Source organism: Pholis gunnellus (genome assembly GCF_910591455.1).
Source record: "Pholis gunnellus genome assembly, chromosome: 19".
Classification (NCBI taxonomy): Eukaryota; Metazoa; Chordata; class Actinopteri; order Perciformes; family Pholidae; genus Pholis; species Pholis gunnellus.
Genome location: NC_136546.1, coordinates 13779076 through 13797252, shown reverse-complemented (window position 1 = coordinate 13797252; position 18177 = coordinate 13779076). Strand labels below are relative to the sequence as shown.

At 43.8% G+C, this 18177-nt stretch overlaps 1 protein-coding gene across 1 annotated transcript in view; it reads left to right on the top strand.

Moving 5' to 3' along the window:
• The first annotated feature begins 6157 nt into the window (after positions 1-6157).
• prox1a (prospero homeobox 1a) overlaps positions 6158-18177 on the top strand; it is a 28863-nt gene continuing 16843 nt past the window's right edge. The window contains exons 1-3 of the mRNA XM_079180238.1: positions 6158-6910; positions 9967-12052; positions 15991-16098. Of these exons, the coding sequence (XP_079036364.1) occupies positions 10028-12052; positions 15991-16098 (2133 nt within the window). The 5' untranslated portion in view covers positions 6158-6910; positions 9967-10027. The remainder of the gene's footprint in view (positions 6911-9966; positions 12053-15990; positions 16099-18177) is intronic.

Here is an 18177-nt window from a genome sequence, read left to right as displayed (position 1 = left end):
ATTCAGCTCAGGAGTGGGGGCGACGTGGACAAGGTGTGCCTTGCCCTCAGCACCAGCCTCAACGTGATTTATAGCAGCGCTGGCAGACGCTTCTGTCCGCAGGGAAGTCTTTGAAAGTACCGGGAGTGATTTGCATGAACGTAGTAGACCTGTGCGTATACACAGGTCATACTTGAGTGTGCATGGCCTCACTCGTGTACATGTACATGGGCACTTTATAGGCTGCTGGTTTTTAACCTGTAGCTGGAACATGTTCATGCATGGCCCAACAGAGGATGGATGGTCAAGCTACTCTGATTAATTACCAGCGACACACATAGATTACATTATATAAAAAAACGTCTGGATCCCATGGGCAATGCACGGTAACGTAATCAAAATAGTATACCGAGTACCACTGAGGTCCTTAGCTCAAGTAAAAGTAGCAATAGCACGCTGTAGAAATACTCAAGTAGAAGTAAAAGTCCTGTATTCAAAATATGACTTCATTAAAAGTACATCATGCATTAATGTATGTACTTAAAGTACAAGGACACTGTATATCCTTTTTAAGTTGTATTAATGTGAAATTTATAAAATGTATTTATTTATGTGAAGTGACTGAGAAAAGATTAGGTGATTCCTCTAAATTTGTGTATTGTGTTTTTAAAAAAAGTACAATATTGCCCTCTATATGCCCGCCGTATGAGTAGGTTATTAAGTAGTATATAGAAAGAACATGCTCAAGTAAAGTACAGTTTTTTGTTGGAAAAACATTCATTCATTTCCAGTTTGATAGAGCCAGAGATTTCATTTTCAATCAACAAGTAACCAGAAAACAACCCTTTCCTCAAATCCGTGTGTGTTTTTCAGTGTGTGTGTTTACAGGACAAATATAACAGCGTTACCCTCCTCATGACCTCCAGCCGAATCGCCTCTGTTGTGAAAGGTCAGCGAGAGGTCAACAGGGGTCGCCAGCTAAAGGCTGCTCTATAGTGTGGAGAGGCTGCTGGGTGCCATGCCAAACAGCCACAGTGGGGGTCAGAGGTTACAAAGATACATAAACCAGACAAAAGGGTGCCAACAGGTACAAGACGTGTGAATGTCCACTGCTGTAACAGGAGAGCCGACCGTTGCAGAGAGCTAAACTTATAACTTGAGACTAATGTGTGGTGAGAGAAGCACTTTAAAGCTACTTAAGCCTTGTATATGTCACTTCATACCCTATAGACGCCTCTCTTTATAGTATTTGGGGATGTGCAGAAAGGCTGAAACACAGGTAACTGATCACTAATTACTCTTAATTGCCTCAGTCAGCTAGAAAAAGCTTAGCGTGTGTGTGTGCCTGTTAACCAGCCATAGTCGTAGAAGCTATTAAAATCTCATTAACCTGCGTTTTATTTGAAGCCCCCTGCCCCCGTCCGTCAAACCCTAATGTATTTTCCGTGAGGCTTTTTTTTTTTTTCTCCTTCAGATTTAATTTAGCTACTCTTTGATTTAATGACTCGCCTCTGTTATTGTAGGATATCTTCTCCTTTCCTTGTAATTTTATTTTATGACATGGAGTGAGTCGAGTACAATACGCCCCCCGGGGTGGACCACTTACCTCCACGCCAACAAAATATAATTACCATGATCAGAGGAGCGAAAACAGACCGCCGCTTATCTGCCACAGCCCATGTTTTCTTTTCTTTTTTTCAAGCAGTAGTAGTCGCATTGGAGGATAATGGCTATTGAAATCTAAAAAGGAAGGCAGAGACCTGAACCCTGCACCCTGCATGCGGCAGCGAGCAGTTGTGCGTAAAATCTCAAAGTTGATCGACATGTCAAACTGATACAGCCAAGCTAACTTGGATGCATGCCGGATGTAGCCGACGAAACGCACATTGTCACAATAAATTATTCAAGTCACATTTAACAAAATATATGTAGCCCAAGAACGTCTGCATTAAAATGGTCACATTATTGAACGGAGTTTGGCGTGGATTTAACCTCGCCCTGAAAGTACCCGCAGAACCAGCTGTGACCGCGGCCTTGCAGTTAATAAAATAGGCTAAGTCGCCGCCAGAAGTAAACAGCTAAAGTCCTTTCGTGTTTACCAAGTAAAGTCCTCTGCTCCATGTTGACAGGTGAGAGTTCATAGGAGCAACGTTGGTCCCCTCCAATGGAGCTGCGAGCCTGACTGTGTAACCCCCAAGAAATGGTGAGCGTGTGTGTGTGTGTGTGTGTCAGACAGAGGGAGAGATAAACAGGGAGAGTTGCTGTGGGGGCTCTTTGACTTTGAGCGCATAAGCCCTTATTTCATGGTGCCATTGTTTGTTTTAAGGACGTCAGGCTTAATACAGTTTCAGGCGATTTCCCAACATGTCTGTCCGCCCAAGCACCTCCAAGGCGCACTGTGCGTGTGTCTGTGCGCGTGTTCACATGTGTGCCGCGCGCCCTTCATTCCTGTCGACTTTAGCCTAACCCCTGTCATATTTTACAAATGTGTGTACTTTCAAGGTTGTTGGTAAGACATGTTGAATTAACTCAGACTTGGCTGAATTTACTGCTTGATTTTCTGCTGAAGAAATGTCAAATTCCGGACTAATTACGGGGTTTTAATGAGTTTGAATGCAGCCATATTCCCATCAACCTCTCTGAGCAGCATTCTTTTAATTGCCTATTATTTTCACGCAGCCCAGACATGGAGCCTTATTTAAGAGCAAACTGTTGAGAGGAGGATCTGGAAACGTGTTGCAATACTGTATACTATCACTCGGACTGTGAGGGGCCACGTGAGTCCGCTAAGAAAAGGAGAGATGGTCGAGAGAGAATGCGTTGGCTATAAATGTAAATTGTCAAATAGAGAGTAGCCTAGATAAATGTTTGTGTTGACTATACCACATACATGTCTTTCGTTTAGCATGTTATTGCTTTTATGTGTAAGATTGTGTGTATGTTTTCATTTTTCAGTCTTTACATTGTGCCGAGAGAGAGAGAGAGAGAGAGAAAATATATGACCAACCTCACTCTCTCTCTCTCTCTCTCTCTCTCTCTCTCTCTCTCTCTCTCTCTCGCATGCACACACACACACACACACACACACACACACACACACACACACACACACACACACACGCACACGCCTCCATAATCACCACTAGGCTACTTGAAGCCGAAATAGGGATATGGGTCATCGGGGGCCACACTGTGCCAGCCATCAAAACCCTGGCAGCCAAGAAGTAATATCACTAATAATATCGTCCATGCAAATTTCTGTTATTTTACTACAGACGTCTCTCGTATCACGTTCAGGTCATCCAGACTCCCTGTCTGAAATGAGTTTTGCCTCGACAAACAAGTGGTTTACATATTTTCCTCCATCTTTGACGGGGAACGCTGAATAAGTGCTGGACATGAGGCCCAACAAGGACTTTAGAGGCTGTAAGAGTCAGACGCCTACTCAGTTATTACACTCGGACAAATTCTCCACTCCTCTCCTCTGTCCTGTCTCCTAAACCTTTTTATTCAGGGACCCGGAGACCTCTCCGGAACAAAACAGCTTTTAGCGCTACCATCTCTGCTTCTGTTTTTGCAAATAGCTCTCTCTCTCTCTCTCTCTCTCTCTCTCTCTCTCTCTCGCTCTCTCTCTCGCTCTCTCTCTCGCGCGCGCGCTCTCTCGCTCTCTCTCTCTATCACTCTCGCTCTCTCATTTAAAAAAAAAAAGCTGTCTGTGAAAAGAAATGGAGTTGTTGTAGGAGCACATCAAGTCATTATCTGATTAATCCCATTTTATAAACGCTGCTTAAGAGATTGCTTCTTCTCCCGAATAATATTCACTCTCAATAATAATTCATGCATAAACTAACTTGTTTATGTTTGTTGATTTTAGTCATTCAAGTCGCTCCAATAGTAAGACGAAAGACAAATAACCCGGTAATAATAACAACAATACTAATAATTACCATTATAGAAATACAGTTGACCCGTCGTTGATCTAAATTAATACAGGGGAAAAATAGGCCACTGTCACTTCTCCACTCTGGCAGACCATCACCGCGTGCGCGCACTTGTTACCACTTAATTGTGGTCAGATTGTGATAATAAAAAAAAAAGAAGTACCTTTATAACACCCCCGGGAGAAATATTGTTTTCACTGGCTCCCTCCTTCTGCATTTGGGCCCAACTCTAATAAATATGTCAATAAATTCAGCCATCACTGCGCAATGCCAGAGCGCATTATCAGTCTTGGGCATCGAGGTGTGTCGCACTCGACCCAAAAAAGGGGGAAAAGTGAGTTTGAAATAAATACACGGGTTGATCCACCTGGAATGGGCCGCGATAAGAGCAGCCAGTGTTAACCGACACGTTTCCTCTACACCTCATCCGAGTCTTCCTTTTCCAAACACGCGCTTCTTTAATGTTCCGGCCTGTTTTTCCAGCCTGTGCGCACCGACGGCACCCAGGGGAGCCGAGGCCAAATCAACCACAGGCCAGTGAGGGAGCAGGGGGCCGGGACACCTGCTTTGGAAAAGACACTCCAGACACTCAACTTTGCTGACTTCGTTGCAATTCGTTCGTCCTAAAAAACACTTGCTTGCGACATGGAAAAGAGACTCGCCTTTTCCCTTTTGGCACCTGACTGAGGCGCATATGGAAAATAAGATTTCTAGTTAACTACTGTAGGATCCTGTTTGTGCAGAGGATAAAAAAAGAAGACTCTGCGTGCAACAAATGAATCCTAAGCGAAAAGCTGGAAAGAACAGGGCAAAGGCAAAAAAGCACGAACAACTTTTTTCTTTACTGATTTGAACAAATTGTCAGACGAATTCACCAATAATAATGATAATAATGATAAAACAATATATATATTTTTTAATTATTTGTATGCGTTTCTTATAAAATAAATGAGAATGTGCTTAATACGAGGCTTACGCTTTCTTCTCTAATTGCAGAAACGCAGGCTAAAGCGGATGGATGTGATCCGTATTATCCAGAAATATTGCTGGAGTCAATGAAAAAATTATTCTCTTATGTAAAGGTACATTTTTGTTGCAAACATTTCCCAATAATATAACTAAACAATTTGTGTATACACCTGTTGTAAAGATCGAAGCCTAAATATATTTGCAGAACGCAAAACTGCGGTGTGATTATAAATATCAAATTTGCAGGAATGCACGAGGACGAGCAGCCGTCATCATTTCATAAATCAGAAGCGTCGAACAGGTTTTTGCTGTGGAAAGGATCAGATGTCACTGTCCGTAGGGTTCAGCCTTACAGGTGGCAAAGTTTCAAAGGGATAAAAAAAAAAAATCTAATAATTCACTAAAATAAAAACATAAAGGTATTTTATTTTGTTTTCATTTACGATCAGTTTAACGTAATAATAATGTTGGATGACAGTGCAGTCTTTACGCGCGGGGTTATTTCAGTGGCAGACTGCGGATCCGAGTGACAGACGTTTCATGATGATATTCGGCTCTTAACTGAACGTTTCACAAAGAGACGTTTAGCTCTCTTCAGATATTGGCTTCCCTGGATAATCTGAATTCCAAAGCAAAGCTCCGAGCTTCTGTGCTGCTTTGCTTGTTCATACATTAGACTTTGCTGCAACCAATGAGAAAACTCTGCACGTAAAATATCTCTACACGCCACTTTGAACCTCCTATTCCCAAGTGACCGACTACTGTTATTCCCTTTGAGAAGTCTAAATGTAGCCTACCAGTTGCAGAAATAAATGTACATACTGATGTTTGAAAAGCAAACAGGCTCAGCATCTTTATTCAAACATATTAAAAGATCAAATTACAAAGTTGGTAATCATTAAAAATGACTGAGCTTGAAGGAATGTTAATGCGTTTTAATAGACTCTCATAAACATAATGGAAACATGCATTAACACAAGCGTTTAGAAAGTCGTTTCTATTGTAAAATAGACTGTTCATTTACAATTGTACTGCCAAGAGGAAGGCTGGAAGACTTATGAAAACATTTGCATTAAGGTTTCTGCCTTAACAACTCACTTAATGCTGCATTTATCTTTAAAAAAACATTTATTCTTAGGTGTAGTGAATAAATCTACAACTGAGATAATCTCACTGAATGCCCAATACATTAAGGAATTTTCCTAGCCGTTATTATCGAGAAATTGTTCTTTTCAGATTTTTTATTTCCAAAAGTATTCAAGCGTTATTCTAAATCTCTTAGAATCAAACCGACACTCAACCATTTAGTATATAAACTATCCCATTCAAGACTTGGATATGGGAATAAATAGCATAAATTGACTATGTATTTTATTGCGGCTTTTGGTGCAGGCCTAATGTCAAAGTGCGTAACGATTCTTACTCGCGCAGTTGGTGATTTGGGAAGAAAAGGATTAGTAAAAGTAGTATTTCCTTTTTCCCCCCTCTCTCTCTCTCTCTCTCTCTCTCTTTAGTTGCATGCTCAAGTCCCGTTCTCTGGTCAAGTTCAGTGCGTTGTTCTCCGGACCGGACGGACGCTTCTTATTGGTAGGCAGCGACAGTTACATCACGCCGCTCATGACGCGCACGTCTTCCTGTTTCCTTCAGCCGCGTCTTAAAGTGAATCTTAGTGGCGGAGGAGCGCTCCAGCATCCAGTCCTCTGTATCCAGTGCGCCTCGGAGACCCACACACACGCAGTCTCGCTCTCTCTCTCCCTCTCTCTCTCGTACTCTCTCTATGTCTCTCACTCTTTTAGTCACAGCAGAGGATAGAGGGAGAGACCGCCGCGCAAGAGCTCTTTTCATCTTCTATATTTTTCCTGTTTCGGTCCTTTCGCTCGTGCTGCTGACTTTATTCCAGCTCTTCCTTCTTTGAGAAATTGTTATCTCCCAGTATCCAACAATCCGCGGTGCTTCTGCGTATATTCTCGTTTTTTTTTTTCGGCCGTCGGAGTTCAGGTTGTCCCCTCTTCATCTAAAGGGTAAGTAACCTTGTCCTCGGATACCTCCCTCTCTTGTTCTTGGTCTGCCTCGCCTGCGCACGGTGGGCGGAAAAAAAATAAACAAATCAAACATAATGAACGGGCGAATTTATTTAGGTGATCAACAGCTAATCATATCTGCACGACATTATTTGCTCTGTTTTCGTTCCCCTCATCTTGATGTGTGGTAAGAGTTGCGCGAGCAGCCCGTATTATTGCGAGGATGATTTGCGGACCGTAGCCCAACCTTCCTCATCAAAAGCGGAGATCAAGTTGATTTGCAACTTTGTCGAAGTAAGTTTGGGAGTGTGTTTTGAAACGTGATTTTAGACGGGAACTGAGATTTAGCTGTATTTGATCTCCAGTGCGTGTTGGAAACCGATAATTTGCTGTTTCCTCGTATAGTCTTTGTCCTGTGGGCTACATTTTATTCTAACACCTCTCTCGTGCCTTTTTTATTCACACAAAGTCGTTTATGGAGCGTGTCAGTCCTCCTGTTTTGTAATTTCGGTGCCTGTCTTCTGCAGCAGCACTTTTGTAGCATTGTGACAAAACGCTGCCGGTACATTGTTGTAAGTGTACGCAACTCTGTCTCTCTTAGGTTTTGATATAGTTTGTCCATCTGACCATGAAATGTGCAAAGAAACAGTCAGATCTCTTTTTTCTTTTATCGTCTTATAGTGTAAATGTTGTTGTTTAACTACTAAAAGTTCCAACAACTGTGTATCCTTTTATTTTAAACCAAGTTTCAAACCTGGACTTCACTCGTTGTTTTCTACTGTTTGTTTCTTTTCACCCGAAATGTTTGAAAGTGAAAGGTTGCGTGTTTTTAAATGGCAATAGGTTTCAAGTGAAGAACTAGTTTAAAAGGATCTTTAAGAGTTCAAAGGAACATCTACAGCTCGTTGTTTATATGTGTAGTCCATAGCTTCAAATTGTTGAAAGGTTTTGAACGAGAGAGAGAGAGAGAGAGAGAGAGAGAGAGAGAGAGAGAGAGAGAGAGAAAGAGAGAGAGAGAGAGAGAAAGAGTGCGCATGGGCAATGGGAGACAGGTGCGCCTTCGGAAAAGACAGGTGCTGGTGACTATTTCAAGCTCATTGTTAAGGTCCTGAGGCGATCAAGTCAGTTTTTTTTTTTTTGGAGATGTATCACCTCTTGTCTGAACTGCTGATGTGACTGTCAAGACTTGGGCCAAAGCCATTTATCAAAAATGGTTTTATTTTAAAATACTGGTTTCGCTTCAATACAGATATAAGGGGGGACACATTTGACCAAGCCTGTGTATGCGGTAAATTAGCATTTTTAGTCTTGTCAGTTTACAAAATTTTATTTTCAGAGTTAAAGATCTGCCTCCTGTGTGGTGCATCACAATACACAGTGCCAAACAAAGCCAGCAGCAAAGTTGTGTGTGCGTGTGTGTGTGTGTGTGCGTGTGTGAATGTTTTTTCTTTATTTTCAAATGACTTTTCACCTGCAGTGATTATGTAAAGATGATACAATTTATTTTAGTTCGAACAAGCAAATGATCAGTTAAAGAGAATGTTTCTAAGTCTCACTAGTTCAGTTTTCCCTGTTTGCTCACACTGAAACTGAGCCTTCAAATTAGATGTAATTTCTTGACTTTTGTCTTCGAATGTCACAGCAAAATGAAATGTATATGAATCAGTCATTTCACATTTCTATAAAAAAGAAAAAAAAATCTAAATGTTTAGCAGATCTAACTTTCAATTTGCTTAAATTGGAGTAATGTTTCAGTATATTTGCAATCCGTAAAATTAGAGTCAAATAAATAATTCTGTATTTGTTATATTTTGTTATTTTTTACGAATCCACTGTGAGTCTGAAAAAGGGCTCGTGTTTTCCTGAAGTGTAAAAAGAAAAATATAAATTGTTGCAACACTTTTGCCACTTTTATGCTGTTAAAAAAAGAGATTGTCAAATTTATACATTTACAAACCTCTGAAATATAAAATGTTTTCAAAGAAAGGCATAGAGTTTAAATTGTTTCTGATATTCTCACTACTTTTGAAATTGGATGCATCTGATATGGCTCTGACTAAGACACTGCCACCGCTGCTTACATAGCAGTATTGATGCAGGCCTGTACTGACAAAACGTTTTGCTTTCAGAGGGGCATTAGGGTTTTTGTAAGAGCGCTTTAAGTTGCTCCTTGCCAGAGTTGACCCTTGTGACCTATTCATTTGAGCAGAATTAACTGCCCTTGCCAGATGAAAAGACAAACAAAAAACACAGAAGTGAGCTCACGCTGGCACGAAAATCAATAGGCCTATTTGTCTTTCTTTTTTGTGTCACCGTCCCTACTGCTTAAGATATGATGGCTATATTGATTAATGTGAACGTGCATTTTAAAATTACAAAATGTGTAAACATGGTTTAAAATGACAATATTTTGTTGAATTGACCAAACGATTGTTCACTTACGTAATAGTATTTAATAAAGGGTATATAACGGCATGTGCATTGCTTCTCCTTGTAAACTACTTTTTTTTTTTAGATGCTCTTAACCCTATTTCTTTTTATTTTATTTTGATAACTAATAGCTCCTATGTTTGCTCACACTGCACAAAAATGGAAATGAGGACAAGTACTTAAGTAATTATCATAATTTTATGCAGCTTTGTGTTTCGTGGGAACTGGTTCAGTGCCGCGCGGCGTGTAACAGGGGACAGGATAAAATGTAGGACTTTGCCCTGGAATGTCGAGCCAAGGCCTAATTCTGACCCCATCTTGCTTGTTCCCCTTACCCCTCTGTCACTGGTCCTTACTGCCTAAATGCAATCATGGATGTGCCCGTCCTTTTAGAAACATATGTGGAGGTATTGCCTGCTGGCTTGAGACAGAACTCTGCCCTTTATATCCATAATGTTGACTATTGTTTCAGTCTATCTTGTAAAAACCTTTAAGCTTTTCTGTTTAACGAAGATTTAGTTTGGAAATTGATGTAGACATGTTCTGCCTGAGTGAGTGAGTGACTTAGATTCAGAAATATTTTTTTGTCTTTGGTGAGTCATGGTTCTGTACATTTTTGCCCCCAGGTACTCAAGAGGATTTGATCCCAGAGGTTTGCGGGATATGGCCCAATAGCAGCAGCCCGTGATGCCGGACCATGACAGCGACTCCCTCCTGAACAGACAGACCAAGCGAAGACGTGTGGACATTGGTGTTAAGAGGACCGTAGGCAGCACAGCTTCCTCCGCAGCAGCAGTCACAACAACAACCACTGATAACATTGCCCGCGCCAAAGCAGCCATTTTCAGTGCCATGAACTCTCTGAGCTCCCACTCTCACCACGGATCAGACACCGACTCCATGGAGTGCTCTGTAGTGCAGCCACATGGTGGACCTGGCATTGTGTCAGCCAGCGACACTGAATCCAAGTCCAATGTACTCCGAAAGCTACTGAAGAGGGCCAACTCGTATGAGGACACCATGATGCCCTTCCCTGGCACCACCATTATCTCCCAGCTTCTCAAGAATAACATGGCTAAAAATGGAGGAGGACTTGAGAGGGGAGAAAGAAGGGACAGGGGTGATAGAGGGGATGTCGGCTTCCCCGGATCAGGGCTCTCCAATGCAAGTTCAGATGCTCCCCAGGAGGATGCCTGCAGTAACTCCTCCCATGATAGCACCCCTCAAGAGTGCTTGTCACCCTTTGGTCGTCCTGGCCTGGCCACCTTTGACATTGAACGTCTAAATGATGAACATCTGCGTGCCAAGCGAGCCCGTGTAGAGAACATTATACGTGGCATGAGCCACTCACCCAATGTGGTGGTACCTGCTGCTTCCCGTCATGAGCGTGACCATGAGATGGATGGAGACCACGAGATCGATCTAGACTGCCCACCCCCCCAGTCTCAGCAGCAGGCCCCCAGCAGCCCACGGGGAGGCGAGGTTTGCAGCAGTAACAGCCGAGAGAACAAGCGTAAGCAGCGTCTGCCTCAGCAGCAACAGCAGAGCTTCACCCAGCTGGTGTGCCAGAGAAAGGAGCAGAAGCAGGAGGAGCGACGGCAACTGAAGCTGCAGCTGGAGGACATGCAGAAACAGCTACGTCAGCTGCAGGAGAAGTTCTTTCAGATCTATGACTCAACCGACGACTCGGAACACAACGACCTCCACAATGAGCTCAACAATGACATAGGAAACATGTCTGAAGACAGCCCAGCAAGGTCTGACACTGGCGGCGATGACCGGGGTGGAGATGACTTGCGCTCTGACAATGAGATGTCCGACCTGGACCCAGGCCACTTCCTGGACAGGGCGCGGGCCTTGCTTCAGCAGCAGGCCTTGCTCGCAGACAGAGAGAAGCCAAGAAGAGAGGGGCTCAGCCGGAGCAAAGGACAGGGAGGTCCAGGCTCCTCCATGCACGCTGAAGGTAAACAGTTGGCAGAAACACTGAAGCAGGAACTCAATTCAGCCATGACCCAGGTAGTGGACACAGTGGTTAAGGTGTTTGCCAAGCCTCCCCGCCCCACACCCCAGCAAGCCTTCCCCTCACTTTCCATTCCTCCTGAAAGATTTCCCACCACTGTCAATGGAGACAACCCCAACTTCCACACCGCCAACCAGAGGCTGCAGTGCTTCGGAGATGTCATCATTCCCAATCCACTAGACTCCTTCGCCAGCATGCCCGGGATGCCAGGTCCCACCAATGACCAAACTGAGGCAATACCCTTAATCGTGAGGAAGACAGCCAGTGAGCACCACCACAACCACCACCACCACCACCAGTCCTCAGCTGTGGGTGCCCATGGCGGGCACCACCACCCCGTCCTTCACCCCTCCTCACTCTCTGCCTCCATGGGCTTCAGCCCCCCATCTTTTAGACACCCTTTTCCGCTGCCTCTCATGGGCTACCCTTTCCAGAGTCCCCTTGGAGGGCCCACGGGTGGCTACCCAGGCAAGGACCGTTCCTCTCCAGACTCCATGGACCTGTCCCGGGAGACCACCAGCCTGAGGACCAAGATGGCATCAGCTCACCATCTGGGCCACCACCACCACCACCATCGCTCTTGTTCACCAGTGCACCCTGGCAGCACAGCCGAGCTTTCCCTGTCCCTCATCAAGTCTGAGTGCAGTGACCTCCAGGACATGGCTGACATCTCCCCCTACTCAGGCAGCAATGTATCCTTTCAAAAAAAAAGTGTGTGTTTTGAGGGGGTTGAAAGACAATAATAAGTGAATGTGTTTGACAGTGACCCTGATGTTTTAAAGACGTGGTCGAGTTCAGACCAGCTCATGTGTGTGTAAGCCAGATAAAAAGCTTTCAGGTGGTTATTCCCAGTAGGGACAGGTGTAAAACATTGCATCTGAACCACAAAGAGTTAAAAAATCAAATCTTTTTCAGCCTGTTTGATACTAGCCTAAGAAACTGTTGATGAATCACTTTTCCTCCCACTGCTGTTCTCCTCTCCATTGTACTGCATTGTTGTATTTATTTTTATACTCTTACCTCTTCCTTCTCACAGCACCGTTCAGCCTTTTCTTCCATCGCCAATCCTAAGTGCTTAAAAGCTCTCTTGTCACATATCACTTACTCACGAAGATTAGGTCCCTGCGACATTTACTGCCCCAATTCCTTTTTATAAAAATGGCCTGAAAGAACAAGGAGGGAGATAGCGTCCTGAAACTTGGCACACAATGGTGTTATATAGCCTTCCTTATAGTTTAACCCCAGTGCGCCCCAATCATGCCCTACGGATAAAGAAGCTATCCCCTATGGGAGGCTCATATTGAATCCCCCAGGGACTCAGGACTAATAGCTTAAACAGATACATTCAGTACCTTCTCTGTTTCCCTTATACCTCCTTAGTTCCTAAGTATTCAACACCTCTTAACCCTTATGAAAGTTTGATTCATGTCACACTGGTTGTCCTTTGAAAGCTTTGTCTTCAAGTCATTAACATTCATTACATGCTTAAGAAATTAATCCATCAGTCTTTACCTGTTGGGGCATTATTAGTTAAGTGAATATGCATATTTAACACTTTAAATGCCTTGTTTTTGCTATTGTGAGTACCTGAGTGCCTAGCCTTTCTCCGAGTGTGTGTGTGTGTGTGTGTGTGTGTGTGTGTGTGTGTGTGTGTGTGTGTGTGTGTGTGTTTGTGTCTTTTTGTGTGTGTGTGTGCATGTCACAAAAGGTTTGCCTGAGGACTCAGTAAAGATGTATATTTATGATTGCTTGTGTTTTCTCTTGTGTTCCTCTTATCATCCATCGCTGTTGTAAAAAGCCCACAATCATTGTCGTTTCTTTTCCCTTTTTTTTCATTTCATAAAGATCTGTCAACAGCCCGGGGGGCCCTTCGGCTGTTGCTTGGCAGCCAAATACTTCTTTTTTTGTTTTCCCTCCCTGCAAACCCCCCTCCTCCCTGTCTTTTCTTTGAAGCAGACGTTAACAGGTGTTTGCAGCGAGCTGTTTATCTTTCATTACCTCGCCTTGTCTTGTCTTCTGACCCAAGGGTGAACGCTTTCCAGAGATCCATAATCCTTTGCTTCTACGGGCTCCCGATGGAGGGATGAAAAGAGAAAAGGGAGAGAGAGACATACAGAGACTGAGAGAAAGTAAAAAACAATCAAACAATAACCACACATGCCAGATGCTGTGGCTTTCATTGTAGCATTTATAAATTCAGGGTTTTAACAGATGTACTATCCTAAATGGAAAGAATAGGCAGAACAACATGTCCACTTTTTTATCTTTCATTTTTGATTTTATCACAGGTTTAGGAACAAAGTTTGGCGCTTACTCTAGAGAGCTTTGTACATTTTTTAATTATAATTACTATGACATTAATGACTCAGTTTATTTGCATTTCCACTCTCTCGGTTTATAGCATGTGCCATTGATGTAGAATTGTTTTATAATACTGTAGCTTTCTTTTTTTTTCGGAGCCTCCGGAGCCAGAGACAGCTTGTCAGACATTTTGCGAGGTGTGTTCAAGTTCACCAGCTCTCTGCAGCGCTGTGGAGCAGATGGCTGCTATCAATTTCCTCATTTGTTCTCAGTCCGACTCCAAATATTCTTGTCCTTACACCTGGAATTAGGAAGTGGAGCAGCTATTTTCCTCTCATGACTTTGGGTTTTGGGGATGTGTTTTGAGAATGATGATGTCTTGTCAGATGTGGCAAGCGAACAGTGGGCCACCTGGTATGAGTGCACCATCATGACAAAATAATAGCCTTGCACGCCACCCCTAAGTCCAATCACAATTACATTTGCAAGCTGTGAGTGAATTAGAGATGAAAATGCCTCATCAGGAGATATGAAGCTTCTTAATTGTCATCTGAAGGGAGGGGATATTTTGTTCATGGCTGGAGAGGTAAAACCTCGACGTCTTTGTTTTAAAATCATTTTTAATTTCAGCGATAAGGGTAAAGCGATGCTAATCCTAATTGAAAAAGCAAAAACAAATTAATCTAAGTGTTAGTGCACAGCTTTCACAGCAAACAAATCCCACCTTGCCTTACTGAGAAAGAGCTCTCTTTTTCTGTCCCTCCCTCTGCCTCTCTCTGTCTGAGGATCCATTGTATCCCCTCCACTTGGAGCAGATGGTGTGGTGTGGAGAGTGAAGTGCTGCTCTTTTGGCCAGGCCTGACAGAGTAACACCAGTCTGCCAGGGTTTCCCCCACAAGACCCTCGCTGCGTATACAACTAAGTCTCTCTCTCTCCCTCTCTCTCGCTGAATCAGACAAAGTAGACAGGGTTTTTAAGGAGCCAAACCCAATGTGGTTCAGTATTTGCTGGCTTTGCTGTGTAACCCTGAGGCCAAGGGCAATCCAATCTAGCAGCTGATGCCTTCTTCCCACTCTATAGTTACAGCTACATCTGGACACTTGACTGATTTTAACGATCACAGCCACCCCTGTAGATCATAAATAATGTCGAGCGATGTATTTCGTCCACTGGAGTGTAAACAGTCTTCATGAAAACTTGGGGCTGTATCTTCTGTGTAATTTAGAGGCCTGTCTTGCTTCTGCTTGATGAAAACCCTTGTTGAAACAGCCTGAGGTTTTAACGTGCAGCCCGCCCCCCATCCCCGGTCCCTTTTCAATGTCTTATCCTCCAGATTGATATTATCAGATGCATTATACGGCCGTTAATTCACCATGGAAATGGCTTGGGCCGTTCGGTGGCGCAGATGTGTTTCAGCCCCCCCACCCCCCCCCCCCCCCCCACCCCCATCGCTGGCTGAGTCCAAAGCCTCAGAGCCCCTCTTCTCCTTCTCCTCCTCCTTCTTTTGCTCCTCCAAGGCTTTGGCAGCGGCAGCGAGGCTGGGGGGCAGGGGTGGAGCAGAGGGAGGAGGAGGGGGATGTAATTGAAGGTTGGAACTATACTATCCCTCAAGGTGCCCCCACCAGCCCATCTCCATCCTCTCTGCTGTTCAATCCAGGCGATCCATTAGGAAGACGAGGCCTCTGACATGTATTTGAATATGGCCTATGCGACTGTGAGAGGGTTTTTCATGTTGCTTGCGCCGGTGTTTGGGACTATCTCCTGGACCTTGTTTTGTCACTGATATGAAGCCAATATCAAACAGTCATATTCAGACTTGGCATGAGTTGTCGCCAAGCCATTAGGCCTTCTTGCCCGTCACTGGCGTTAACTGCTGTCTTTGTCTGTGATATGCAAATGTCTCCTTTTTTCTTCCTCCTTTTTTTTCGGGTGGAGGTTAGCGCGGGGTGTAGGCAAAGGCGTTTGCTTGCTTTGACTGTGAAATGAGCCTCCTTATGTAAAAGCATCGGCTGTAGTGCTGGCCAACGTTTTATTTACCGTGACGCTCTCACACCTGATACGGACGATGCTAATTGCAAGCAAATGGTTTTGCTTTGGTGCACTGTCTTCAGCCCCCACCCCACCCCCCACCCCACTCCCTCCAGCAGGCCTGCATTCATGCCTGAAAGGAAATGCGGTTACCCATCATCCAAATGATGATGTCTTGCCAGTCTTACAGCCAATTATTAGTACGTACATATTGTATTTGGGCTAACATCATTTGCTTGATCTGCCATTTGTTGTTTTCCTCCAAACAATTGTTATTGTCCTTAATGGGAGCAATTTTCAGATTCAAGAGGGCCTCTCCCCCAATCATCTGAAGAAGGCCAAGCTCATGTTTTTCTACAGCCGCTACCCAAGCTCCAATATGCTCAAGATGTTCTTCTCTGATGTCAAGGTATGTCAAAACATGTTCTCTTCCTTTTTAATTTTGGTACACATCACTGTCTCTTTTCAGCTATTCTAAACTAATCTGTACCTTCATCTTGTTGAGATGGTGACTTCTTTTGCTGCGTGTAACAAGTGTAAAGATGGATAACACTTTTCTGTACATTTGTCAATGCACCTGCTTTAAAGGGGGACGTTTGATTTATTTATTGGGATGTGCCAGCTTCAGTTGCCCTGAACAGTGTTTGCTCCTCTGAAACGAGGCCCTTTCCCTCACTAAGTTGCAGTTTTATGCAAAAGATGAAGGAAGAGGAAGTTGAATGGGTTTACATGAGGGAGCTGGAAAAACTATGAGTATTAGCGGGATGAGTAATAGAGGGATAGAGAGGGCAGAGAGGAGGATGGAGCCTAGAGACGGAGGAGTGGTTATCTGAGCAGGTGTGGGGAGGATGGTTTGATAGAGGGAGGGTTGAAAGAGTCCGTTTAGGAAACATAGCAAGGCTGAGCGTTAGCTCTACTGGGATTTTAATGAAGGAAATTTTGAAAACAAAGCACAATATGTAAGCTGCACACAAAAAAACCAAGAACAACCGCACAATGGCCGTTGTGGTGTGGGCGACCGAGTTTGTTCGTGCCGTTGTTGTTTTGTGTGTGTGCGCCCCTCTCGGACCATACGGAGGGGTAAACACTGTGACATATCCAGGCCATCTTATTCAAATCAAAAGATAAAAGTTCCCCCTTTTTTCCCAGCTGCCCCCTCTTCGATGCTGTCGCCACCAATCATGACTCGGGGGTCACATGATTTTTCTCTCAGCACATTATTGGTTCGGGTTGAAAAGGAGGGTTACATGTTGGCAAAGCGGGTAGGCACCTGCGAATGTTGATTTGTTACAAAAGTCCTCAATAATGAAGCATCCCACTGATTTAACATTTATGTTATTTGCCTTTTGAACCATTCAGCAACAACTGCTATTTCCGATTTAAACACTTTCAGTTTCATCAGTTTCACTGACTAATCACTACCAGGGAGGTGGCCTCTTCTTGGTGGCCTCATCAGATACTTAAACAAGGTCAAGATAGTTAAGGGGATTATGGGGCACATTAGTTTGTTTTTGTTTTCAGTAGGACAATAGACTCAAGCTGTAAATTAACAGACATGTATGGGAATGAGACTGACGATCTAATTAGATGCAGCCAGGGCGGCCTCTTAGCGAGTGGCTGTCCTCAGACAAAAGTCTTAAAGGCTAATCAGACTGTCAAGAATCTAATGAACGTGGGAAGTGGGTTGCCCTAATAACCGAGAGACGCTGTAGCTGTTGTTCCCCTTCATTAGGCTCCTTTTCAGACTATTGTGACTTTTTTGACTTTTGATGTTTATGAAATGTTTTGACAGGTTTGTCAAAATGCCATTGTTTGTACTGCTAATGCCAGCCTATATTATCCCTCTAGCTTTAAGACGCCTCATTATGATTTCAGAAATTGTTTTGAGAAAGGATGATTCATTATAACAGATTAATGCACATATTGAATGAAGTCAATTAATAAAGTTAGCAAAAGTTATTGGCTTTGTAAAGAGATACAGCGTGTGTACTGTACATTAATTATAGGCTGTTTGTACCTTCATGTATTGTAGACATACATTTCTCATTCTTAAGCAAACACAAGCTGACACACACACATCTTGCCTTCTATCTCTCTATTGCTCTTTTAGGGACAAGCTTCAGTATTTGGGCCAGTCATGTGCTGTGGAGTAGCGGAGGTCAGGAGGGTTTTCCCTTTTCTATATGTCATTCCTTCTCTTTTCTTTTTTTTCGCTGATGGTGTGGCATGGTATGTGTGCCTCGGCGGGGCCGGGGAGAAAGAAAAGCCAGCCGCTGGATTTGAGTCGCAGCAGTAACAAAAGCCCGCTTTCCAGGGCCGCTTTTTGTGTGCAGTCAGCCAATAGGCAGCCGGAGATTATCTCCCACAATTCACCCCTGCGAAAACAGGAAACGTTGGAAAGCCCTCATGACTGTGAAGGGGCTTACGAGAGAGAGAGAGAGAGAGAGAGAGAGAGAGAGACAGACAGAGGGAGGGAGAAAGAGGGAAA